Below are 27,563 nucleotides of genomic sequence, written 5' to 3' on the forward strand. Positions count from 1 at the left end.
GTATTAATGTTGTAATAAAACAAAGGATTTTGTTACAGTAAAATCGATTGGGAACATCAAGGCCAAATCGTCAGCAGCAACGGCCTCTTCCAGAGCAGATACAAAAGGTCAATAACCCAACGCCGCAAAATCAGAAGAAACGCACCTACCGTCAACATTCACGGAGTGCTGACCATCTCGGAAGTCGACAAAGAACAAAGCGGTGCTGTATACACTTGCATCGTGACAAGTCCGTCAGGGGAAATGGCCAGAAGGGCTTTCGAGATCCAAGTAATCGAAGCGCCAGTCTTAGATGAACTGCTTTTGGGAAGCAACCTGCAGGAGGGGCAAATAGCAAACATTTACTGCAACGTCAGGACTGGAGATTTGCCGATACATTTCGAATGGTTGAAAGACGGGAAAAGAATACCTAGCAGTTTGAAGGTTAGAAATAGATGCTATGAACGATATACAGCCATTAACTGCGTGCTAAAATCTTTCCGTTCTATTGTTTGTCATTTATTTTTCATAGCGTACTAATTATGAGTATTAGCGTTAAATTTTAAGACATTTTCTAATATACACTTTTTTATTCAAATAAATCATATCCATTTTCATTAAATTAATGTTTTCAAATATTTTATGTCCCTTGAATCTTTTTGGAACGAAGTTCTTTATGGGATAATACGGAGGGGTACCCTAACCGGGAAAAAACGTCCGTAACGTAAGATTTTTATTAGTAATGCACACAGTGTACGACTTAACTTTGTAATAACGTACACAAAATAACATATTTTTTACCATTCATTGACTCATTGACCACGATCTCAGAGCGTTCGTTTGCGCAATACACTAACTCTTATGCAAACAACCGTGAATGAAGTGTACCACTATAAGTTCGCACGTTACCGAATGACCGTGGGTTGTTTCGAAACCTCCAGTTTTATTTTCTTTGTACCTCGAATAGAACTTAAAATGAATATTTTTATAATAAGGAATTTCGTTCCTATCCGGTATCCCACGACACCACACATCTCTTTTTTCTTTGCAAATCTTTGATAGTGCAAATGTTCAAAAGAGAGAGGACCTTAATTAAAATTAATAGCACTAACTATTTGTAGGTGGCAGAAAGAAACTCGGAGCTTTTCAGCGCCCTGGTAATCAAGAAAGTTTCTTTAGAGCATTGCGGTACTTACACTTGCGTCGCTTCGAACCACGTAGCAAAAGTTAATCGATCCACTGAGCTTTATATCAAAGGTAATAAAAATCATTATGTAATGAAACATTTTTCAATCTCTGACAAAGTATTCTATCTACATCAACAGAGTGTTAGGACGAAATTACTTTTCAATTGAAGGTTATTGTCTCAATTGAGTACAAGAGTAGAATAGATTCTAATTCGGCTGTTCATAGGCATAGCTAACGGACGTAGCCTTGGCACTTGTGACCAATATTTAGCTAAATAATGTTTGGAGCTTGAATTAACGAATCTAACTTCACCAATAAATAATTATTTTACAACCTTTCAGTTGCTCCGAAATGGTTGGAAGAGCCATCAAATACATCATTACTTCTCGGCAGGAAGGGAGCAGTCTCGTGTAGTGCTAGCGGATATCCTCAACCACAAGTGCATTGGATGAAAAAGGACGGTAGGAGTTTAAAAACAATTTTTGAAATGAAACTTCTTTAGAGTCGTTGTGATGTGATTTCAAACGCGATGAAACGAAAAAATGAAACGTGAAGTTAAAATATCTAATCACAGAGGGCGCTACCTCATACAATAAAAGATGATTTACAATTATTTATATTTAGTTTGTTATCAACAGATGTCGCTGTACGTAAATTCAACAATTTCTGAATTGCGCTGACCAGATGTTACACAGTTGATAGAGTTCTCGTATTTCCCTTGCTAAATCAGACTTACCTGGCGTAGGGATACCGTGCATCATGCAGGCGGTTCCGTAAGGGTGAAGCTGCTCCATTGCACTGCGGAGTGGTTGGTCGTTGACCCTTGCGATTATTCTTATTGATTTATAAGTTTAACTTCTACCGGGCGTGACTTGCACACACACACACTTTTTTCACAGCTAACCGATATCGGGGCTATCACATAATCCATTTAATTTCTCTTATACATAACTAGTGGACCCGGCGAACTTTGTTTCGCCAACGGTTTGTTTCAAACACATCAACCGGTCAACTTCAAAATTCTACTATAATTAACCATAGAATATATTACGTTTAGCTGTCAGTTGCGTTTTGTTATTCGATATCAGTTGCGTTTTGTTATACCACGTTTTATGTCGCGTCCCACGGGAACGTGATAAAAAGTATCCTATGTCCTTCTCCTGGTTTTAAGCTACCTCCTCACCAATTTTCAGCCAAATCAGTTCAGCCGTTCCTGAGTTATAAATAGTGTAACTAACACGACTTTCTTTTATATATATAGATTATAATAACCAAACTTATTATAAAACTGTTTTAGCCATAGTTAATTCTGAAACTGTAAACACTTACATAATGTCGATAAGTGACTGCCGTTTTTTTTATTGCCTTTGTAGGCAGACGAGCATACGGCCCACCTGATGGGCTGAGTGGGTACCGTCGCCCATGGACTTCAGCAATGCAAGGGGCAGAGCCAAGCCGCTGCCTAACTTTTTTTTCTGACGCTCTTTAACAATGTTTGTCAGTAGTTTTTGGGTAGCCAATTCTTCTTTCTATTCCAGCGCTGTTAGGAACGTGGCAACCAGTTCTGGAGCTAGCTGGCGGTGGAATACTCAGCCTTCCGAATGGTACGCTCGTTATTGAGGACGTGTCAGTCACGGACGAGGGTTTGTACTCGTGCAATGTTGAAAATGGCGTCGGCCAGCCTCTAAGCAAAACCATCTGGATGAGTGTGAACAGTAAGTACCTTTTTTTATTGCTCAGATCGGTGGACGAACTCACAGCCCACCTGGTGTTAAGTGGTTACTTGAGATTTGAGTTGGTCTCAGTATAGTTACAACGGCTGCTCCACCCTTCAAACCGAAACGCATTCCTGCTTCACCGCAGAAATAGGCAAGGTGGTGGTACCCACCCGCGCGGACTCACAAGAGGTCCTACGATCAGTAATAACAAAAAATTATAATTTTGCCGGTTTGTTTTTTATCCCCGTCAAAAGTTCAAAGTTTCGCACTAGGCCATAACATGTTCTGAAATATGGTGGTAAAAGATCTCGTGGACGAAGTCCTATGCGCTGGACTGATCCAGTGAAAGACCTTACCAAAACCGCGTGCGCCAAGCCTCAGTTCACGAACTATGGAGAACAGCTGTCAAGGCTATGTTGAAATAATACTCCGGAATAAAATATGTAACAGCTTAATGCAAAGAGGAAAAAAACTTAGATAAAGCAAAGACGATGGCGTCACATGTGAGCAAATTGTGAACCATTCTTGACATCACTACATAGTATAAAGCAAAGTCGCTTTCTCTGTCCCTATATCTGTCTGTCCCTATGTATGCTTAAATCTTTAAAACTACGCAACGGATTTTGATGCGGTTATTTTTAATAGATAGAGTGATTGAAGAGGAAGGTTTATATGTATAGTAACATCCATTAAATAGTGGATAAATCAATAATAAATTACAGTTTTCGAAGCGAAGCGAGGGCGGGTCGCTAGTAAGGTATAAGATGAAATTATGTTTACAATTATCCAACAATAAACAAAGATTCCACATGACCATGACTGCTTTGCCAAAAGTAACCGACTATGATGATGAATAGTATAGCGTTCATTCACATGTTCTAACTGTGTGATGAGAAAGGCTATTGTGTTTCCCAGAGCCGGTCCATTTCGACTCGTCTTCCTCAAACGTGACGTCACAACTCGGACATGCAGTGTCGCTGCAGTGCAGAGCTCTCGGCGACGACCCTATCCGCATCTCGTGGACTAAAGATGGGAAGATCATTAATCTTCAGAATCAGAGGTATGTATGTACTTAAGTCAAATTATTCACCGATGTGAGAATCTTAAAAATCTTTTAGGAATCAATAAGTAAGTAAGGAAGCAGTCAAAATACAAAAAATGATGCTATTGAAATATAAAGTTGCAAGAGAGAGACTATAAGATTTCCTCACTATGATTACGTCTTAAAGTTTCTGTTATTTAAAATATCTCTTATTTGAATGTTATATATATATTTTTACTTCGATGGCTGGCTGTACGAGCTCACACCCCACCTGATGTTGAGTGGTTACTGGAGCCCATAAACATCAACAACGTAAATGCGCCACCCACCTTGAGATATAAGTTTTATGGTCTCAGTACAGATACAACGGCTGCCCCACCCTTCAAACCGAAACACATTATTGCTTCACGGCAGAAATACGCAGGGTGGTGGTAACTACCCTAAAAAAAAATCGGTTACCAATCCGAGGGTTTAACGATACTTAACTATTTTGTCTTACCATATTATATGTGCATCTATTTTTGGGTATTAAGTACAAAGTGGATCTTATGAAATGCGTAATACCTTTTCCCTTTTGTTTCAGACTACAGCATTTGGACTCGAAGGCAAACCAAGGATTGGAAAGCACCATCAATATTCAATACTCAGAGACGACTGACGCAGGGCTTTACCAATGTCGAGCGAATAATCCATACGGTTCTGCGATTTTTAATATACACCTCACCATATTGGGTGAGTTTGTTTGTCCAAATTATATGCTGAACTCTTTAATATCTATGGGTCTTAATGAGTCTATCCGGGCATTAATGAAAGAACTTCATTCTTCTCTGTTAACTGCAGTAATATCATCATCAACGACCTCGTGTTTTACTTGTCAAAACTTAATCATATTCCTCCTCTTAAACTTAGAGCACTATTAGAACGAGACTTTGTAGTTTTATAATACTACCACTTAACTTCAGGCGCATCTAAGTTTAGTTAATAACTAGCTGACCCGGCAGACTTCGCAGTGCCTCAATCGATAAATAAAAGACCTAAGCTTTTGTATAAAATAAACTTAAAACAATCAAAAGGAATCCGTCCGACGGGGGACACATCAAAGGGAAAACAAAATTGTTATTTTTATTTAATTCCGAGCATTTTCATATTTATCTACCTTTCAAACTTACTCTGGACTTCCACAAATAATTTAAGAACAAAATTAGCCAAATCGGTCCAGCCGTTTTCGAGTTTTAGCGAGACTAACGAACAGTAATTCATTTTTATATATATAGATAGTTTAAAAAGTAGTGCCCAGAGCATGGATCATTATATTTTTTACTTTTATAGGCAGATGAGAATACGACTCATCTGATAGTGAGTTATTACTGTCGCCGATGGACTTTAGTAGAGGCAGAGCCAAGCCGCTGCCTGCCGTAAAATTATATGATACTAGGTGACCTGGCAAACTTTGTTCCGCCTTAGAGGCAATAAATGAGCAGACTTTAGAATTTATCAAGGTCAATTTTTTATTTGGACAATTGATGTAAATTACAAAAGCAAGTATTTTAATGATTAATGATTTAATTTATTGGCCATGCATTTTAGTTGTTATATTATTATATTTTTATTTCATGTTCTTCTTCAGTAATTCCACTAGCAATGTTTCGAATTCTAGTTGCATTACGGCTTCGTCGGGAAAGATTTGATCGTGTTGGTCGCGGCATGGCTTTCTTAATGATTACCTATCTCAGCACAATAAGCTAATGGAAACTCGAAACACACATCAAACGGTCAACTTCAAAACTGTACTTTAATTAACCACAGACTACATTACGTTTAGCTGTCAGTTGCATTTTGCTATACCACGTTTTATGTCACGTCCCACGGGAATGTGATAAAAAGTATCCTATGTCCTTCTTCTGGTTCTAAGCTACCTACCCACAAATTTTCAGCTAAATCAGTTCAGCCGTTCTTGAGTTATAAATAGTGTAACTAACGCGACTTTCCTTTTATATATATATATATATATATATAAAAACATCAGATGCTCTTTCAACTGATTCGCTGTCATGACCTTTCTTTCAAGAGCCACCGAGTCCACCTGCCGAAGTTCGCGTAGAAGCAGTACGCCCTCGAGCCGCACTCTTGTCGTGGCGGGACTCTGCAAGGTCCTCGGTCGCGAACTACCTCGTCCAATATTGCGCTCTGAACTACGACCACGACTGGGATCGAGCAATCACCATTAATCACACTCGGTATGCTTTGATATTTTTTTTCTTCTTTTCTTCTTCTTCTATTTCTATTTCTATTATAATATATAATATGACCTTTACCATAAATGAAACAAGTAACTTGCAATAAAAATATTATGTTTGTAAATTGAAAAAAAAAACACTCCTATCTCTCAAGTTACAGGAACAAAATACGTATTTTGAAAAAAATAACATTGAAATCGAATAGATAGTTTCAGAGTATATCGCGGACAAACGTCGTGACACGTGACTTATATATAATAACTAGCAGACCCGGCCACACGTTGCTGTGGCTAAGGTTTTTGTTTCTAAATAACACGTGGCCGGCTATGCTAATACCAAAAATTAACAAAGTAGAACAATTGCGGTAGGCAGCGGCTTGGCCCTGCCCCTGGCATTGCTGAAGTCCATGGGCGACGGTAATCACTCACCATCAGGTGGGCCGTATGCTTCTCTGCTAACAAGGGCAAAAAAAAATGGATTTCACTGTATTGCGTTTACTACGAAATAAATTTAACTTACTTTAGCTTCAACAACACGTGTGGTTATGCTATTAAATTGTAGCTCATATGACACATTTGTAGGTTTAACATAGCAGCGCCATCTATTGGTTACTTACTCAGTCCAGTCAACAAATACCGCCATCTGTTAAAATCGTTTGGAGTTAACGGATAATTGTAAATGTCAAATAATAGACAAATAATTTGCAATAAAATAATATTGCGGCCATAAATTAAGATGTAAGCTATCCTATCTTTCAAGCTGGATCAAACTGCACACGGTGTGCAAATTTAATTTAAAATCGGTTAAGTAGTTCAGGAGTCCATCGCGGACAAACAACGTGACACGTGACTAATATATATTAGTTGCAACAGGCGTCTCCTTGTAAGCCAAGCACTATGCTGGCTATTATTGAGCGCATTGTGTGTAACTTGCAGCAAAGACCTTGACATCCGACAGTCTCTAGAACTACAGAATCTTCGCCCGGCAACCTCATATGCAGTGAGGGTTGCTTCAACGAACCAAGTCGGCATCAGCCAATATACTGCGCCACTGCACTTCACCACCCACGAAGAAGGTACATGTTTAAAAAGATCACTATGGGGTATATAACGGGTGTCTCAGAATGTTTTTCGTTTTTAACTGTTAAATAAAAAACAATATTTATTAAAACTCGTTTTATTTATTGTTATATTAAAGAGCAGTTCTTGAAGTTTATTTATAAAAAAACAACCGTTGGCAAATGCGCACCATCCACTTGTTCACACTCATTTAACCTGGAGCTAAAATTTTCAGGCACTCGCTGGAGCATCGTTCTTAAAATAAGAGTTGATTTCTTCTGTGATTCTTTGCTTCAAAACATTCAGGTTGAGTGACAATGGATTGTAAGCTTTACTTTTTAGGTAGCCACATAAGAAAAGTCAGCAGGCGTTAAATCAGGGCTCCTCGGTGGTTACCGCGGAGACCGACGTCGTTGGTCGTCGACTATCGCCTCGACGACCCGTCGGTCGGGCGTCCTCGGGGTGGCGCCGCGTGTCTGATTGTAGTGTTGACCGCGGGAACCCCCCTACTCTGAACGGGTTCTGACCCCGGACGGAGATCGGACGTCGGGTGTAAGAGTGCAGGGGAGTCGTTTAGTGGGTGGGCCCTAAAATCCTTGGGCCCGCGATCTGCTCTCAACACCTGCAGATCGTTGAGTCTCACATACCCCGCGCGCCCCCTAGGAGCGGGGACCTCGTAGGAGGCTCGGCCCCCGAACCGAAAATAATACTTGAAGAGCAGCTAATGAGTCATTTGTAACATGAGAAGTGGCTCCATCTTGCTGGAAAAAGGTGTTGCGATTATAGCCATACTGGTTTTGCATTTCGGTAGCCAAAAAAGTCCGGATCATATGGCAGTATCGAGTAGTCAATTCAAAAATGAAAAACATTATGAAGCACCCTTTACCTAGAGAGGATTACTAGACGATGGTCTTTAATCGTTTGCCTCCTCATCAAAACTAAAAGGCTTAATGTGGAACAAGACAAAGACCACATAGTTTAACATATTTTTATCGTCTCTATTATATTGAAGAGCTTTATAGGACTATTTTTTTTTAAAAACCACGAAAAATGGAATGTTAGTAAGTCTACTTAAAAAAAGGGTGTCTTAGGTTTAATGACTGTCCCCCCGGTGAAGGTCAAGGGGTGACCTGACCTGAGGGGATCGAGGCCGCGCGGCGCGCTCCCACAACCCTAGCGCGCTGCCGAGGAGAAATAGCTTCTAGATAAAAAGAGCAACCGGTTGGCGGTGTATCGCGTCCGGACCCGGCAGGTTGGTTCTGGTCCAGCGGGGTATTCCGGGATACCAATGGCACCGTCTGGGTGCTTTGACGGGCTGCTGTACCGGACATCCTTGCGGTGAGCTGCGCCCTCTGGTTGTAGTGTTGACCGCAGTAACCTCATCCGGGTTTTGACCTCGGAAGGGATCGGACGCTTAGGTGATGAGTGCAGGGTAGTCGTTTAGTGGATAGGGTCAACATAAACATCCAACAACAACCAACATAGGTCAAACATCCTTGGACCCGCGGTCTAGCAGGCACGGGAACCTCCTAGAAGGTTCGACGCCCAGCCCGAAAAAAAAAGGTTTCATGACTGTAATATCAATTTCAAAATGTGCACTTTCAGTTAAAATTTTGAGAGTCTAAGAGGTTTCTTACCGCCAAAATGGGCTATTGAAATCAGCAAAAAACTAGCTTCACTACCCGGATTTGGTATGCACTAAAACCCTTTTGTGTTTCCAGCTCCGACGTCACCACCGGTAAACGTTCAAGTGGAACAAACCGAGAATCCCGGAGAACTGTATATCTCGTGGCTACCTCCTCTTAAAGAGACCCATAACGGTATTCTTCTCGGCTACCATCTGAAGGCGGTTGCGCAGATTAGTGGCGCTGGTAATGACATTTATTCTATTCTAGCTTCATACTAACTATTACTAATAAGTCATTTTAACCGACTTCAAAAAAGGAGGCTCTCAATTCGACTGTATGTTTTTTTTATGTTTGTTACCTCATAACTTTTGACTGGGTGAATCGATTTTAATGATTCTTTTTTTATTAGAAAGCTGAAGCTTCCCGTGTAGTCCCATTTCAATTTAGTCCAGTTCTGATAATGGTATCCATGAGATAGCCATTAAATTTGCATTAAGTACGTGCGCGACAAATAGATGAATAACTCAATAATTCAATATCACGCCAACCGATTTCGATGATTATTATTTTAGTGTATTGGAATATATGTTTTGAAGTTATACTTCTTTAGGCACGTTATGAAAAATTGATGAGAGTGAAATTTTGCGATGCGCGCGCACCGTGACACAAAATGAACAGAATGAAGTTGCCCACTAAATCGCTCATTACAATACGACCGACGTAACTTGGCGAGTCTGAATATAGCCGCAGGTGAACTTTCGTGCATGTTCACTCGCACTCGCGCAAAAAAAAATGTTATTAGCATTCATTTTTTAGTAATATAAATGACAAAATTATTATTTAATATAATTCATACTAAATATTATTAAATTATTAACGTTAAATATTTATTATTAATTATTTAATATAAAAAAAAAAAAAATTAATAAAAATAAAGTATAACTTCTTACGCGCGTAATAAGTACACGCACCCTTTTTTTTCTATTTGAAGTCGGTTTTTGTTAAAGCATATCTATTTACAATTATGTTGATGACCTAACGAAATTGCATATTATATCTTTGGTTTTCAGAGGAAGCTGATTCGAGGACGTTGAAGGTCTCACAGCTTTCCGGCAAACAAGAAACCGTCGTCAGTGGACTCCTCAAAAATACTAGGTGTGGCATAACTACAATATAACAAACAAAGCTTATGAGACTAGTTTCCAAGCCGTCTAAATGCTTTTTTATTTTAAGCAAGCACTTGCTGACGTCCATGGGCGACAGTAACCACTCACCATCAGGTGGGCCGTATGCTCGTCTGCCTATAAACAGCACTAGTAAAATATAATTTGCGTTTGCTATCCATTACTAATTTTAAATATACTATGTACTGCGTCCGTCCAGTGGTAGCTGACTCTTATTATCGACTCATGGGTGACATCAGCATCGCTATTAAGGTTTGTTATAAAACTCAAGGTCTCAAATATACTCGTTCTTATCAAGTACGGCGGTAGGACCTCTTGTGAGTCCGCGCGGGTAGGTACCACTACCCCGCCTATTTCTGCCGTGAAGCAGTAATGCGTTTCGGTTTGAAGGGTGGAGCAGCCGTTGTAACTATACTGAGAATTTATATCTCAAGGCGGGTGGCGCATTTACGTTGTAGATGTCCATGGGCTCCAGTAACCACTTTACACCAGGTGGGCTGTGAGCTCGTCCACCCATCTGAGCAATAAAAAAAAAAAACCATTTTGTCCATTCTTCTTAGCATGGAATCGCCTACATGTGGCGGGATAAATATATTCAAATTCAAATTCAAAATTCTATTTTTATATATGGACTAAAATATGGTTTGAAATAAATGATTATTATTATTATAAGCACAAATATTCCGTGGGAGTCTACTTAAATCTACAAACGTGTAGTATTTGAACATTTTCTGGGATCTTATTAAAAATGTCAACACATAGCCCTCTAAAACCAAATTACCTTTTTATTAATCTTCAGGTATTAATAATTTAAATCGCATTACGATCAAGCAACGAACGCTAATTTATTTAATAGCCATTAAACTGGTGGTAGGACCTCTTGTACTGGTGGTAGGACCTCTTGTACTGGTGGTAGGACCTCTTGTACTGGTGGTAGGACCTCTTGTGCTGGTGGTAGGACCTCTTGTACTGGTGGTAGGACCTCTTGTACTGGTGGTAGGACCTCTTGTACTGGTGGTAGGACCTCTTGCACTGGTGGTAGGACCTCTTGTGAGTCTGCACGGATAGGTACCACCGCCCCGCCTATTTCTGCCGTGAAGCAGTAATGCGTTTCGGTTTGAAGGGTGAGGCAGCCGTTGTAACTATACTGAGACCTTAGAACTTATATCTCAAGGTGTGTGGCGCATTTACATTGTAGATGTCTATGGGTTCCAGTAACCACTTAACACCAGATGGGCTGTGAGCTCGTCCACAAAACTAGGCAATAAAAAAAATAAAAAAAACTAGTCGTTCAATTGTAGATTTTACGCTTTGACCAATCTTTGTATCTAGTAAGCCTACTAGAACGTGTAGTACAACAAAAATAACAGTCTCTCTTATTTACAGATATGCTGTATCGATATCAGCTTTCACTAGTGCGGGTTCCGGACCGTTCTCGTTACCAGTCTTCCGAGACACGAGAGAAGGAGGTATTTAATCATCATAATTCTTCTGCCCTTCTCCCAGTCACCTGGGGTCGGTGCAACAGGTTTTGCTTTCCATACTCCTCTATCACATACTACCTCTCCGCTCACTCCCCTCTTACACATATCGTCTTTCACGCATTTTTTCTTAGGCCTAACTTTTTCTCTAAGACTTCCACATTCATAGTGATAACTCTCTTAATAACCTTCTTATTTCGTCTCATAACATCCCAAACGCGCACTTCTCAACTTCACCGTTAAAAGTTTTTTTTTATTTATTGCTTAAATGGGTGAACGAGCTCACAGCCCACCTGGCGTTAAGTGGTTACTGAAGCCCATAGACATTTACAACGCAAATACACCACCCACCTTGAGATATAAGTTCTAAGGTCTCAGTATAGTTACAACGGCTGCTTCCACCCTTCAAGCCGAAACGCATTACTGCTTCACGGCAGAAATAGGCGGGATGGTGGTACCTACCCGTGCGGACTCACATGAGGTCCTACCACCGGTAAAAAAACTTACAGTTTGTTTAGCTATTGTCTGTTTTATTCTAGCACCGGAGCAGGCTCCATCTTCGGTGGAGTGCACGGCTGTCTCTCCCACCTCGCTACGTATCGGCTGGCAGCCTCTGACGTCACCGGGACACGGCAGCTCTCTCGTGGGGTACACTTTGCTATATGCAACTGAAGGTTAGTAAGCAATTACCAATGACCGAACCGCAGCAAACTGTGAGTGATTTAATATAATTGAGTATTTTCTTCGAACTACACGAGTAGCAGACATAATGAAAACCACAAACTTGTGCAAGTGTGGCCATAGATATAGCATTAGCTGGAGGTTCACAGTCATCACAACATAAATATCTCCTCTTGAAACATGAGGGACTAAGTGGGATGAACTCCCCTCCACGGTGTATCCCAACCGCTATGCCATGTCCTTTTTCAAATGAGGCTTGTGGAGAGTACTCAATGGTAGGTACCGATTTGGCTATAGCCCTATACTTGCTAACGTCTATAAGCGACGATAATTACTTATCATGAGATGGGCCGTATGCTGGTCTGGCCTACGATGGCAATAAAAAAGGTTCAACATTTGAATTGCGATGGTGATACTGGTAATTCCTATCCACGCGAACCTGCACGCTTTATCACCAGGAAAATCCAATGAATTGCAATAATGTTTAAGAAAATTTTACAATACTGTTACTATTTTAAGTTTTGTTGGAACGCTTACATTTGCATACTCCACATAACTCATATTAGCTTTTTTTTTTTAATATTGTTACGCGCTAGGGTTCGGGATAAATAAAATTTCACTAAAGTACAACTAAAAACTGTACTCAACACTTAAACACTTCACAAACACTTCAAAACAGACAATTCGCTTGTTCCGCTTCGCTTCAGGTGATCCGTTCGCTGCTTCGCTTCGAGTAGTTCCGATTACTGACTCACTGCGTGCCATCTCTACAACGCTTTTATAGCCGATACACATATCTAATAGTAGTTTCCATAATCTGTCAATAGATGGCGTTGTATTTTTCGAGCGTTCTAGCCGCTTCTAGGTCCTTCGATATTCGTTCGACTATTCGGCGATAGATGGCGTTACTCTTACCGGCGTAACAATATATTTCATCTACTGCCAATCCTTACAGAAATAAACATTAAGAAATATTTTTTAGAAGGACCGTGGAACAATGTAACTTCACTCCACACCGAGATCTATCTTCAATCGCTGCTGAAGTACACGAATTACACCATCAAAGTGGCCGGCTTTTCCAACTATGGTGCCGGTCCGTATTCGTACCCGATTGTATGTGCCACACTTGAGGATGGTGAGTTAGGAGGCATTTTAGTATATTGTAAAAGTCTCTCGACGACAGAAATACAGAAATTTTAATAAATTTGAATTAAAAATAGTGTAAGAAAAAATGATTTTATTGTAAAAAAACGTGGGGTGCTTTTCAAGATATTATCAAAATAATCCTTCTACTCATATCTGTTCATAAAGTATTTATAACTACTGATACCATGCACTCCACGGTTTTTTTTACAATAAAATCATTTTTTCTTACACTATTTTTAATTCAAATTTATTAAGATTTATTTTGTATTTTTTAGTTCGATTTTCTATAAAAGCATATTTTTAATTTTTTTTTAAACTATTATTTTTTTTATTTTTTTTTTTTTCATCTATCTTTATTAAGTATGCCAAATTTCGAGGTAATCCGACGTTTTGAAGGGGGTCAAAATTATGTTCAAAGATTCCGTTACATACTAACATACATACATACGTCTGAAGCTAATAAAAGCGTATTAAAAAAAAAACTTGCCCTTTCCAATACTTCAAAATTTCACAAAACTACCATTTACGTCATCACCACTCATCTTCCAGTTCCGGGTCCTCCGCCTGACATCAAAGTGCTGGTGACATCAGCCACGTCACTCCTTATCAGCTGGAAAAGACCAGACCAGCCCAACGGTGAAATTCTCCACTTCACAGCATACATCAAACCAACAACAAGGTAGTTAACAGAGTTATTGTGTAGTCATTACTTTTATAGTTATTACTTAGTGGTAGGGTAGTCTATTGACTCTATAGGGATAGAGCCCACCATCACAGTTACTTCACCCAAGCTTATTTTACGTCTTCTGAAGAGAAGAGTAAGATACCATTGAGATCAATTAAACAACATTGGTGGTAGGACCTCTTGTCAGTCCGCACGGCTAGGTACCACCGCCCTGCCTTTTTTATACCGTGAAGCAGCAATGCGTTTCGGTTTGAGGGGTGGGGTACCCGTTGTAGCTATACTGAGATCTTAGAACTTATTTCAAGGTAGGTGGCGCATTTACATTACAGATGTTTATGGGCTCCAGTAACTACTTAACACCAGGTGGGCTGTGAGCTCATCCACACAGCGAAGCAATAAAAAAATAAAAAAAGTACAGTAACATATTATTTTGGTGGCTTTTTTTATTTGGCCGAACCTCCTATGAGGTCGTCGCGCATAATGGGCGCGTGGAGTTTGTGGAATTGGCGGTCCGCAGACGTTAAGACGCAGACGACCGCGGATCCCTGAACGACTCCCCTGAAGTCAAAATCCAGGCGGGGGTGTTCCCAGTTTTTTTTTTTATATATATAAGTTTACATAAGCACTGGGTTCGTGAATACCGGCGCGTACTTGTCACGATATTTTAGAACGATGTTTAGTATTTGTGTTTTTCCATTGACTTCACCTCGCAAAATTAGTGATAGCTTTTAAACTGAGTTGCTTAAATCGGTTCTCTGTACAAGCAGAGACGTTGCAAACTATTCGGAGGCTGTAATCCTTTTTGAAGCTAAATCATAAAACGATGTAAGCGTGCCATAATAAGACCGTATGAGCTTCTATTACTGATTAATTACATAAAAAGCCAAATCATAAATCAGACATAAATTACCAACACAAGAAAAGCCACAAAATTAATTTCAAAATGAATATGGTAATTTTCATAAAGTATACGTATGCTCAATACTCAGATCTAGATTTTAGGCAGTTTGGCAATAGTTCCGGATACCTAAGTACAGAACTATATTCCATTCGACTTTAAAGCACCATACCCAACTAACAAATTGACAATCCGCATCTCAGCAATGGTCCACCTCAGACGCACGTCGTTGAAAGCTCCAAGACCACAAAAGAGGTGCGAGAACTCAGGACAGGATCCTCATATGAGTGCTGGGTCACAGCTTCCACCCGCGCCGGGGAAGGACCTCCTAGTAGAAGAGTTTCACACACTCCAACACATCGAGGTGAGGGATTATAATTTCGTTACCCAGTATTTCTTCTCAAAGTTCTCTCTCTCTCTATAAACAAACAGAATAAAAACTCTCTAGGCTAGAGATAGTTGAACTTTTTTTTATTTTTTTTTATGTATAGGATAAAGCTAACTGGTTTTTTCAAATTACAAAATTTAAATAGAAGAATCAACTTATCAAGAATATGTAATTTAATCTAATTCTTTTATTTTTTAAATAAGATAATAAAAAAAAAAAACGAGAAAAAATTTATACCCTAACTTATTGTTTAGTACTCAGTTCTCGATTGGTATGCTAAATTTCCTAGTCCACCAGATCCTAGATCCCTCCTAGATCGATAGATAGAGATAGAAATAGTAGATAGATAAGACGGTAGTACAACCTTTTCTACATATCTACATTTATGGGTGTGATATGAATTCCAGTGGTAGCGGGTGTGTCGTCCCTAGGCGGGGTGGTGTCGGCTGGCGCTGGCAGCTCGGTGCTGCTGGGATGCGCGTGCGTGGGGACGCCGGCGCCGCGCACCGTGTGGTACCGACACCACCACATCATCACGCACCACCCCAGATACACCAGGAACCATGATGATAGTCTGCTCATTAACAGTAAGATCATTATCAAAACACCACCCTGCGTAATTTTGCCGTGAAGCAGTAATGCGTTTCGGTTAGAAAGCTGGGTCAGATGTTGTAATGTAAAGACTAAGACCTTAGAACGTATGTCTCGAGGTATTTACGTCGTAAGTGTCTAAGGACTCCCGTAACCACTTAACACCACGTGGGTCGTGAGCTCATTCACCCAACAAAGCAATAAAAAAAGAAGAAAAAAAGAACTTCAACGGCCAATGCGCTGAAACTTCCCCCTGAGCAAGAATCATTAGATCTTCTCTAGATTATGACAGCAATCTTTTTCCCTTCTGGTGAAACATCATCTTATATTTGTACCGGTCTACCTCGAGGTCAAATGACCTTAAAAAAGAGGGAGAAGAATCTCGGTTCACATTTTAACCCAATCATTTAATTCTCACAGACATAGATCAGTCTTTAAGTGGGAACTACACCTGCCTGGCCAAGAATCTCTATGGGTCTGATTCCGTTGAGTACAACGTAGTGGTGCTACCCTTGCCCGAAGCGCCAATTCTGAGGGCTACACCATACAAAGACTCAATTTTAGTAGAATGGGAACAACCTTACTACATCACCAACAGAAGTTCCATTCAAAAGATTAGTAAGTACCGAAAAGCTATCGCATGTGGTACGCTAAGCTTCGTAATCTCTAAAGTTTGAAATTAAATTTCAGGTTACAGTCTCACGTGGAAGGAAGCAAACGGTCAGTGGCAAGAAGCGTGGCAGGCTAACAAGATGCCCGACTTATCCACAGTCCATAAGTACTCCTTAAAAGGGCTCAAGTGTGGTACAAAATATTCTCTAAGGATCACAGCTACAAACAAAGTTGGTACATCACAACCGGCGTATTTAGAAGTCAGCACGTTGGGAGGAGGTTGGCTATCAACTTGTAATAAGATATTGTCAGAATTGAATTACCTTTGAGCTTAATAATTTTGTTGTTTCAGCACCTGTAGCCCCATCTACGAATGAATGGCTTTGGAGCAATAGCTCCCATATTGTGGTGCAAATGGCTGGGTGGGAGTCAGCCGGCTGTGAGCTTCGAACTTGGGAAGTTGATTACAAAGCTCTTGGAGCAAGAACTTGGATACGCACTAGAAGTAACACGGTATGCAGATACTGCTTATTGGTATACCATTAAAAGACTACATGTAATCCTTGCGGCCATTTAAATGTTAACACCACAAGTCTCTTACGTTTACTTCAGTGCTGTCAGAGTCGGTATCTATCGGATTTATTTATTATGACTTCAAGATTTTTGTTTTGCCCTTGCAGGCAGACGAGCATACGGCGCACCTGATGGTGAGGTGGTTACCGTCGCCCATGGACTTCAGCAATGCCAGGGGCAGAGCCAAGCCACTGCCTACCGAAAGCCGAAGAACATTTAGCTTAGATATCTTGTATTTTTTTTATTGCTTAGATGGGTAGGATCCATTTGGGGGCTGTGTTAGGGAACGCTTTGAAGGATTGTTTGAGAAGATTTTGTCATGATGTTATTACCGTTGCACCACCCGTCATCAGAACTGGGTTCTTTTTTTAATCTTTTTTATTGCTTAGATGGGCGGACGAGCTCACAGCACACCTGGTGTTAAGTGGTTACTGGAGCCGATAAACATCTACGACGTAAAGGTGCCACCCACCTTGAGATATCAGTCTAAGGTCTCAGTATAGTTACAACGACTGCCCGGCCCTTCAAACCGAAACACATTACTGCTTCACGGCAGAAATAGACAGGGCGGTGGTACTTACCCGTGCGGACTCACAAGAGGTCCTACCACCAGTAAATAAATACGTTTCAGGCTGTAACCGACAGTTGGAATATGCTGTACCAAGATCCAACATTTCGCTCCGGCTCTCTGGCCATCGCCGGCCTGGCTCCTGGTACTTGGTACCAGGTCAGAGTGACGGCCACCAACGAAGCCGGAAGCGTAACCTCGCTTTATAATTATGCAACAAAGAATGAGGACGGAAGTATGTATTTAAAATTTTATGAACGAAAAAGTATAAAGCTGATACAGAGCTTAAAGCATTCACTATATATGAGTCGACTATTATCAAAACCGGCAATGTGACTTTTGGACAATTATTGGTAAATCAGAAAAACGAATTATTGACTTTGTATTCCTATGGCAGTCACAAAACTCTTCTGAACGACATCTTAGATAAATAACAGGTTAATAAACCTTTATTTAATGCAGGTTTTGAACCGTATTCTTTGAAGGAGACGATTATATTCAAATCAATCTGTATTGACATATCAATAACATTTTTTTGTCCAAATGCACAGATTGCCACCTTTGATAATAGACGACTCATATAGCTAGCTAGTATGTACCTTTTGACAAGAAAGCAGTTTTGGGTACTGATTTCCCAGAATTTCAGTGTTTTCTGCGTTCTTTAACATTAGATTGTATTATTAATTTTCACCGACGTCAAGGCGATGGATTTACTTGAAAATTTGCACACGCATCAAGGACTAACATCCTGACAGTATCAACGGGATACAACGATATAAAATGATTGTTTAGTATGTATGTGTGTGTATGTATGTATGTATATATTTCACTGGATTGGTACACCGCACGTAATTCGTTTCCAAATGATTCTTGTCCAGCTGATGGTTGTCTGGATGAGATCGCTATTAGCAATAAGACCGCCAATTGTACTTTTTTGTATTCAATGTTTCGCATAGTTTATTATTTGTTGGGTTTTTTTGGTGAGAAAGAAAAAATACTCTCTCTTTAGTTCGGTTTGCTATTTAAGGATGCTCTTATAGTTTATTATTAAACTATTATAAATTTCAGGTGAAATCGGCCCGCCCTCAGATCTTTTTGATCTGAACATGCTTGTGATAATCTGCAGCTCTATACTACTGACAGTGTGTCTTCTCGCTTGTCTCTACATTTTAATTAAAAGACGAAGGTAATTTTTTCTAGATAAAAATCTGGCTACATTTGTTTATGATTCGCTAATCAGCTGCTATTTAGAAATTTAAACGGACTTATAGAATTTCAGTCAGTTTTTGGTGGGGATTGACAGAATTACCTGTCTTTTTCCCGCACAGGGAGTTTTGGTGTAGAATTAATTGGTTCTAGAATACTCTCTATCATGAATCAAATTCTACGGGTAAACTCAACCAATTATGTTTGATTAGTTGTTGTTCGTTTGTTTTATTAGCGTACAAAAATGTCAGCATTATCAACATTGATATAATGAATTTTGTGTTCCATCTTCCAGAAGCGGCAACCTAACAGAATACAGGGATTCAATAACGAATGACAATAAATCTGACAACGGCAACCTGACGGCCAACACTTCCCACTCGAATCTGGCCAACGTGAAAGAGAATCCTGGGAATCCACAAAACAGGATATACAGTGCACCGATACATATGAGAAACAACAGTAAGCACGGTGAGTTGAATAACATGCACTTAGAATTAGTCTTTTTGGAATTGCACACTATCTCGGTTCGTCTTTTAATAGATTCTATTGGCATAACTAACGCCTTAAGATAACTAGTGGTCCCCCGGTTCACGTCATTTCGGATCCTCCCGATCTACTAACGGTGCTTTTAGGTACCCCAAGCACCGGTCATCGTTCTCGTCGAACCCGTCGCTTGCGACGAAGGGCTCATCGAGTAAACTAACCCACAGACACAGCCCACTGAGTTTCTCGCCAGATCTTCTCAGTGGGTCGCGTTTCCGATCCAGTGGTAGTTTCTGCGAAGCGCGGCTCTTGCTAGGGCCAATGTTAGCAACGTCGTCAGGTTTGAGCCCGTGAGCTCACCTACTTGATAGGGTTACACTGATGATAGGTAGGGAAAAAAGTCCCCAAGTAGTCGAATTGAAATTATAAGCAAGCATATCCTGAAAATGTCGTAAGCAAGGTTCAGGCATCTGTCAAATATCTTGTGTTCTGTGATGGCTATCGCCACAGTCCGCCTTTGTGGGTGGTCCTGTTCATAACACACAATTAAACCTTGGTCCGTCAGATGTGGATTTTTTAAATCAACTTAAAATCTTTAGTGTTATTTTCAGAACTATACGAGATAAGTCCGTACGCGCAATTCGCTGTTGGCTTCCGGACATTTGGACATGTTGAAAATCAAGATCTACCAAGTCGGGTCAAGCACAGATACGACACGGGTGAGCTCAATAGTGTTAACAACGTTGTTCACGCATCTGCAATGCTGAGGATGCCGATTCGTGAAATTATTGTATCTGTATTTTGTTATTAGTATTATTATATTGGTATTATTGTGTAAATTTTCGCGATCACTTAAGCCTTCGTCAAACAGAACGCGTACTTAGCGTCGCGTACTCAACGTCGCGCTCTTCAAATTAACTAGATGAGTCTAACGCTCCTTGACGCAACGCATTCGCCAAATCATAGTGCCTTTCGATAGCAGTGTGAAAATTTAAATGTATTAAAAAATCGAGTGATTCAGATGTGGCATTGTATAAGCATGGGTATTTTCTAACTATCACTCGGACGCTAAAATAAAATTTGTAAAAAATTACAACGCCTGACGTCAAAGCGTCCTAACGCCGCGACAGAGCGCTGCGTACTTATAGCGCTGGGGCTCTGTTTGACGGTATGTTACCATAGTAGTACAACACCTCTCGGCGTCATAGCGCGGCGTCAGTTTAGCGCTCGGAAGCGCGCTAATTACGCGTTCTGTTTGACGAAGGCCTTAGAATCGAGCTGTGTGTGACGCTAGAAACGCGTGCAGTTGCTATTGGATAAAAATATTGGTCCCTGACCCCACTATCCTATTATAAAACTGTAAGATTGCTAATTCAGAATGCACAAGCCAACTGGTATCTCAAAAAATAAACATATTTTAATTTATCCGAAAACAGTCCTCAAGTCCAAAAGAAAATAATATCATTCAAGTACGCCATATCTATTGCCGCTACAAATGTGTTTTCAGAGATCATTGAACCCAAGCATCATTTGGCTCAGACAATGAGCGTTTTTCCTAAACTCTTTGACTCGCCTTGTCTCGACCCAGTCTTGATGTTTTTAGGCACTCCAAGCACCGGTCACCGTTCTCGTCTAATACGACGAAGAGCTTGGCCCACTTGACATACGGCATACGGCCCACCTGATGATGAGTGGTTACCGTCGCCCATGGACTTCAGCAATGCCAGAGGCAGAGCCAAGCCGCTGCCTACCGCTTAATACTGTCCACAAGCCTCGTTTGAACTTAATGCACCGACAAAACCCACTGAGTTTCTCGCCGGATCTTCCCTGTAGTCACGATTAGGATCCGATGGTAGATTCAGAGAAGCACTAACCTCGCTTGGTTAGCAAAACCTCCCAGATTGAATCCCGTAAGCTTTCCATTAAGCTGTGCGTAGCTGAAATAGCCAGTGATTAGGTAGGGGAAAAATACTTGCGTTTCAACTTATATGCTGGGAGAGTTCTCAACGGTAGGTAGCGGGTCGACTGTGTCTCCGGCATTTCTGACAGAGACTATAGTTTCAGAAGTTTCGTAGGCGTATTCTTATAGCCAAAGGGAAATAAAAAAAATTGATATCAAAAGATCATGTATCTAATCAAAGCTATCGACGATAACAGAATTTCCAACTAAATTGAAAAGTATAGATTCTAGAATAATTCTTGCCTATAATAATGTGTTTCTTCCAGAGACGAGTTTCCAAGTCTGTTCAGAATCCGAAGACAGTGACAGCATATCAAAGTCCACGTTAAAAAGCGTTCCAAGGAGTAAGTATGTTAATGTAGAGCAGGATAGAGTCGCTAACGAACTTAGCGGTTTTTCACTTAACATTTTGCAAATGAAGATAGACGAGTATACGACCATCGTAGCTAATAGACATCACTTATGTTCAACTATAGATTCTCATTTAGAATTCCCCTCAAAACACGTTTGAAAACCATATCATAGCACTCTTATGCTAGAGGAAGTCTGAAAGTGGCACCTGTGACAGAGAAGTTGAGAAGTGCGCGTTTGGGATGGTATGAGACGAAATGACAATGAGATTGGTAAGAGAGTTTTAACTATGAATATCGAAGGCTTTAGAGGAAGAGTTAGACCTAAGAAGAAATGGTATACGATATAGGATATAGGAGGATAATGGATGATATAGGAGTATGGGAAGAGAAAACATGCTTCGCCGACCCCAGGTGACTGGGTAGCAGTTTTTTTTTATTGCTTCGATGGGTGGACGAGCTCACAGCCCACCTGGTGTTAAGTGGTTACTGGAGCCCATAGATAACTACAACGTAAATGCGCCACCCACCTTGAGGTATAAGTTCTAAGATCTCAGTATAGTTACAACGGCTGACCAACCCTTCGAACCGAAACGCATTACTGTTTCACGGCAGAAATAGGCAGGGCGGTAGGTAGTACCTACCCGCGCGGACTCACAAGAGGTCCCTGATAAACACCATAGCAAAGAATTCATTCCAGAATCACGAATTTAACTAAACGGGTGATGAGTTCACCGCCCTCACACTGATCTTTGAAGCCAATGTACGTGACAATGGCGATACGTCGAACACCATAAAAATAGTTATTCGTAGTAATTAGAATTCTTATAAGCGGAATGTCATAATGTAATTAAATAAATGTGCAATTGCAAAATTTAATAATGTTATAAAATTCATTTAACTGAATTAACGGGTCCGCTGATATTCATTAAGTTATGATTCATGTTACCAACGAATTAATTAAGAAAGATGAATTGGAAATTCCTCTTATAGTTCCATTGGTATTGTACTGTTACTTAGCCATTTAGTGTCAATTTCTTTTTACTAGAGGTCCCGCAGTAGTCGAAATTCGACTATAATTAATTGGAATTGTAAGTTTGTACACTATTATGATTGTATTTTTATACTTCCATAATCACAAATTTCGTCAAGACTACACTATAAAAAATATTAACAAAGACAAACAATATTTAATCTATTCTCAATTTGACAACAGACGCCAAGAACAAAAGTTTGACAATAAATATTGTGCATGCGTGTGTGCGTCAAATACAGGGTATGTGGTGTTTGTAATGTTTTCTTTATTGATTTAATGTATCTTTTTTTGTATTATTTAAAAAAAAAATTAGCATTGTGCACTTCTTCTCTGTATTCTCTATAAGTGTAGAAAATTTCATACTCCTCCGTCCGCGCAATTTTCGTAAAAAGGGATACAAAGTTTTTGCTTCACGTACTAATTTCTTTTTATATACAATAACTACTAAGACGTGAAAATCTATTTGAGGCTATATAATTACCAAAATACCCTTAAATAGTTTGGAAAAATATTTGTATTTAAGACTTAGGCCACCTATGCTGCTATGAAAAGGAGATTTCAAAATCATGTCTCAAGATGGGAGGTGGCATTTACTTTGTTGATCTCTATGGGCTGTGGTAGCCATTTGACACCAAACTTATTGCTTTATTGTCATCATCATCATCATCATCATCATTAGCTCACAATCGTGCACTGTTGGACAAAAAAGCCTCTCCCAATCCATATATATGTACCTAATAGGCTTATTGCTTAAGTAGCAATAAAAAAGATAGTTGAAGTCTTTCTACATTTTTATATAAAACCAATACCATATATAAGAGAATACAACCTGCAACCACAACTACAACATAAAATCAAACCTGCAAAATTATAATAGGACCTCTTGTGAGTCCGCGCGGATAGGTACCACTACCCTGCCTATTTCTGCCGTAAAGCAGTAATGCGTTTCGGTTTGAAGGGTGGGGCAGCCGTTCTAACTATACTAAGACCTAAGAACTTATATCTCAAGGTGGATGGCGGCATTTACATTGTAGATGTCTATGGGCTCCAGTGACTACTTAACACCAGGTGGGTTGTGAGCTCGTCCACCCGTCTCAGCAATAAAAAAAAAAAGACTAGGTATACCATTAAAGACCAATATTGGCATAGACATGGTCTCTCGCTATGAACGAATGCCGCGTGAAACCTATCCATATATTTTCATTAAGCAACCGGGGTTTTTTTTTTTTTTTATTGCTTAGGTGGATGGACGAGCTCACAGCCCACCTGGTGTTAAGTGGTTACTGGAGCCCATAGACATCTACAACGTAAATGCGCCACCCACCTGGAGATATAAGTTCTAAGGTCTCAGTATAGTTACATATTGCGGTATTACTTCACATATTGATCTGTTACAGAAATATGCAGAACTCCGCATCGCAGATAACTAATTACTGGAAAATAAAAACGAATGGACCACACTAGAAGGATAACTGCATACGAGTAACGATTAAAATTTAACGTGTTATTCAATCATACGGCTCTTTTATAAATGCACTTTCCTATTGGACTAAGAGCCGGTCAATTGGCTGTGTCAATTGGCTGTGCCGCTCAATTGGCTGTGCCGTTAGATACAAATCGGTGGCACCAACCCGCCTGGCCTGATCACCTGTGACATAAATATCGACGCTTGAAAGGCAAACGTGACTAAGCGACAATGCGTGAACTTTACAGTAGACTAATTTAAAGTTGAAATACCTGAAAAAAAATCTATTTTAATGAATCTAGCTGTAGGGATGAAATGATTTTAATGGACCTAGAAATATATATTTTTTTGCGCATCGAATATGGTTATTGCCTATCATTTGTGTACAAAGCAGTTATTGTCGCTTAGTCACGTTTGCCTTTCAAGCGTCGATATATTGAAGATAACAGTTAAAGGAAAAATACCACTAATAAGGACACTGACTTAAAATTTATAAGGCTATTGTAAGATGAAAGGATCTCAAAGTCTTATAAAACTTTTTTTTTTTTTTGCTTAGGTAGGTGGGCTATCTCACAGCCCACCTGGATGCTAAGTGGTTACTGCAGCCCATAGACATCTACAACGTAAATGCGCCACCCACCTTGAGATATAAGTTCTAAGATCTTGTATAGTTACAACGGCTGCCTCGCCCTTCAAATCGAAACGCATTACTGCTTCACGGCAGAAATAGGCAGGGTGGTGGTGCCTACCCGCGCGGACTCACAAGAGGTCCTACCACCAGTAAAATGCATCGATGCACTCAAATGCATCGAGCTGTTGACTCCGAAGGAAGGGTTAAAATTTTTGCGATTTGTTTCCAAAACATGATCTTAATAAGATATGAAAAAATCGAAAGTTTTTTTCTGTCAATGCATATATACAGGGTGTACTAAATGTGTACAATATCTAAGATTTTCCTCATTGATAGAATAATATGTAAATTCTTTGCATCAATAAAAAGTAATTATATCTTCTCACGTTATTCATTAATATAATCAAATGCGTGTTCATATATTGTACAGGAAAATTCAACATAATATTTGGACTTTTCTTTCGTAGTCTCACGGTTCACTGATCAATAATTTTAATTAGTTGAATGAAATTATTGAACGAATAACGATTGAAAGGTAAAATGTCAATGAATAAGGAAAACGAAATCACAATACCCGTAAATGCAGCCGAGAGAACCTCTGAATGATTCCCTTAAAAGCTGAGGTCGTTGATCTCGTAAACGTCAAACACACGTGGACCATTTGAGCACGTGCCGCGTGTTTGATAAAACCGACTTAGTAACTGATTAACAGCTATACCATTGTATGGTTTATTATATAAGCCGGTTTTTTGTAAGGTCTTATAGATCGATGAATAGCTGTACGCACGAAAAAGTGTCACGTTCCGCCTGAGCTTGAGCGCGCAAGCGAGGGCGCGGAACAAGCGAAAGAGAGGCACGATCGGCCCAAGCGATAATTTATCGAAAAAAATATAATTTTCAATCAAATCCCTCCTTGTATTACATACAAAATAATGATAATTCAGTGATAATAATTTAATTCAATTCAATAAAAATAATAAAAGTATGCAATTTTTCATCAATATTTCTTTATGACGTTATTACGTAAAACTATCGTCCGTAAACCTGATTTCCAAACTGTATTATCACATTTAATGATTTACGAATTTTAGAAGGAATCCCCTTTACTTTCAAACACTTGAGTACATATGTATGTACATATGCGTATTACATGTGAACATGATTTGGCACACCCTGTATATAGATAAGTGAACGCATTACGCCAGCAAGAAATCTAGTCGTGTAAATAATTTTTTTAGATATAAATCTGTTGATAGTTGAATTTGAAATGCGAAATTCGAATTTGCTAGAGGGAGTTTTCTAGCAGATAATATGCTAGCCTAAATTATTATGAGCGAGATAGCTATAATATATTAGACAAAGAGGGCAATAACGAAATACTGGTTCTTAACGACGATTGAATTTGTTCGAGAAGCTTTCAAACAAATAAATAAATATTAAAATATACATCACTATTTTACTATTGTGCCAATATTAGATTGGATTGGACCTTCTTGATTCGATTGGAGATTGAGATTGGATTCTCGGTTGGACCTTTGCTAAATATACGTAAACATTTATGGATTCATGCCACATGCCAGTAGCAGTAGTCGATTTTCTAGGCACATTTAAAAAATTACAATAAATTTTATTTTTGTGAGCACGCAATGTACAACAAAAATCACTTGCGGGGTCAATGTACTCCTGTGTCGCAATGGAGCTACAATTAATATTATTTCGAATTTCACATTTTGATAACATAGTATAATAATAATAATAATTATAGTTGTATTAAATAAATCGTTTAAGCTCTTTAGAACTAATGTTAAATTTTAATATCTACATAAAAAGACTGATTTACCATCTAATTGTTTCGTTCTATACATTTTTGTTCCAGATATAAATAAATGTTAGATTTAATCTAGATTTTGTTTGATTTATGACTTTTTTACCTTTAGCCTTTTACGAAGTCACAGATCCCCTGGTGTTTAATAATTCCATTAAACTGTAATGCATGACCGCTTCGTGGCTGAAATAGATCGCTCAGATCGCACTCATTCAGAAAACACCTTTGCAAAATTAATATGGCATAATCAAAAATGATGCCCTAAATCACAAACTGTTAGGTGCCTTGAGGTGTTTGAGTAGGGCCCTTGGACCTTGAACCCGCGGTATGTTCCCGACATCAGCAGACCATCAAGTCCCAACACTTTTGAGGATCGCCTCCTTGATAAACAAAAGGTAACTCGAAGTGTAGTCACGAGTAATCAGGATAATGCTGGTAACAAAAAAACTTCAGAGGTGTCAAGGGACACCCGGATGGAACGAAGTTCCTTTCGATTAATTAGTGAAGGAATTGTGATTTTTTTTTTAAGTTATAATAATAAATTACGGCATTATGAAGAAGAAAAAAACAATACTATGAACTAAATTACTATTGTTGAAACGCTATCTCGAGAAACTGTACTCATTACGCGGAACAATCGGATACGAGCAATGTCACGCGATAAGCGCCTACACGTTGATTGGTCAGAATGACGGATCTAAAAAGTGTCGTGACAACTTTTCGTAAGAATTATTTCCGTCTAGCCCCCTTTCACAACGCGCGATAAGGAACTTCGTTCCAATAAATTTAAGTTAAGGTGGGCAAACAAACGTTCAATAACACTTCATCATTATCATCAGCCCATAGACGTCTACTGCTCGCTGTAGACCTAAAAGACTCGCCACTATGATATGTCCTGCGCAGTCCGCATCCAGCAGATTTCCGCTATCTTTAGCAAGTCAAGTTTT

The 27,563-nt window shown here is 39.5% G+C and overlaps 1 protein-coding gene across 1 annotated transcript in view; it reads left to right on the plus strand.

Annotated features, from left to right (window-relative positions):
* Positions 1-26,694, plus strand: part of LOC101740043 (cell adhesion molecule Dscam2) — a 197,110-nt gene extending 170,416 nt beyond the window's left edge. The window contains exons 13-37 of the mRNA XM_021353633.3: positions 39-423; positions 1,101-1,236; positions 1,509-1,628; positions 2,706-2,882; positions 3,801-3,945; positions 4,511-4,659; positions 5,996-6,164; positions 7,100-7,239; positions 8,944-9,093; positions 9,921-10,005; positions 11,421-11,503; positions 12,055-12,189; positions 13,179-13,331; positions 13,892-14,021; positions 15,129-15,289; positions 15,721-15,900; positions 16,325-16,522; positions 16,595-16,795; positions 16,869-17,029; positions 17,721-17,892; positions 18,726-18,843; positions 19,159-19,334; positions 19,961-20,068; positions 21,576-21,653; positions 24,093-26,694. Coding sequence (XP_021209308.1) covers positions 39-423; positions 1,101-1,236; positions 1,509-1,628; positions 2,706-2,882; positions 3,801-3,945; positions 4,511-4,659; positions 5,996-6,164; positions 7,100-7,239; positions 8,944-9,093; positions 9,921-10,005; positions 11,421-11,503; positions 12,055-12,189; positions 13,179-13,331; positions 13,892-14,021; positions 15,129-15,289; positions 15,721-15,900; positions 16,325-16,522; positions 16,595-16,795; positions 16,869-17,029; positions 17,721-17,892; positions 18,726-18,843; positions 19,159-19,334; positions 19,961-20,068; positions 21,576-21,653; positions 24,093-24,121 — 3,739 coding nt within the window. The 3' untranslated portion in view covers positions 24,122-26,694. The remainder of the gene's footprint in view (positions 1-38; positions 424-1,100; positions 1,237-1,508; positions 1,629-2,705; positions 2,883-3,800; positions 3,946-4,510; positions 4,660-5,995; positions 6,165-7,099; positions 7,240-8,943; positions 9,094-9,920; positions 10,006-11,420; positions 11,504-12,054; positions 12,190-13,178; positions 13,332-13,891; positions 14,022-15,128; positions 15,290-15,720; positions 15,901-16,324; positions 16,523-16,594; positions 16,796-16,868; positions 17,030-17,720; positions 17,893-18,725; positions 18,844-19,158; positions 19,335-19,960; positions 20,069-21,575; positions 21,654-24,092) is intronic.
* Positions 26,695-27,563: the final 869 nt, after the last annotated feature.

The sequence above is a fragment of the Bombyx mori genome, chromosome 28 (genome assembly GCF_030269925.1).
Source record: "Bombyx mori chromosome 28, ASM3026992v2".
Lineage (NCBI taxonomy): Eukaryota > Metazoa > Arthropoda > Insecta > Lepidoptera > Bombycidae > Bombyx > Bombyx mori.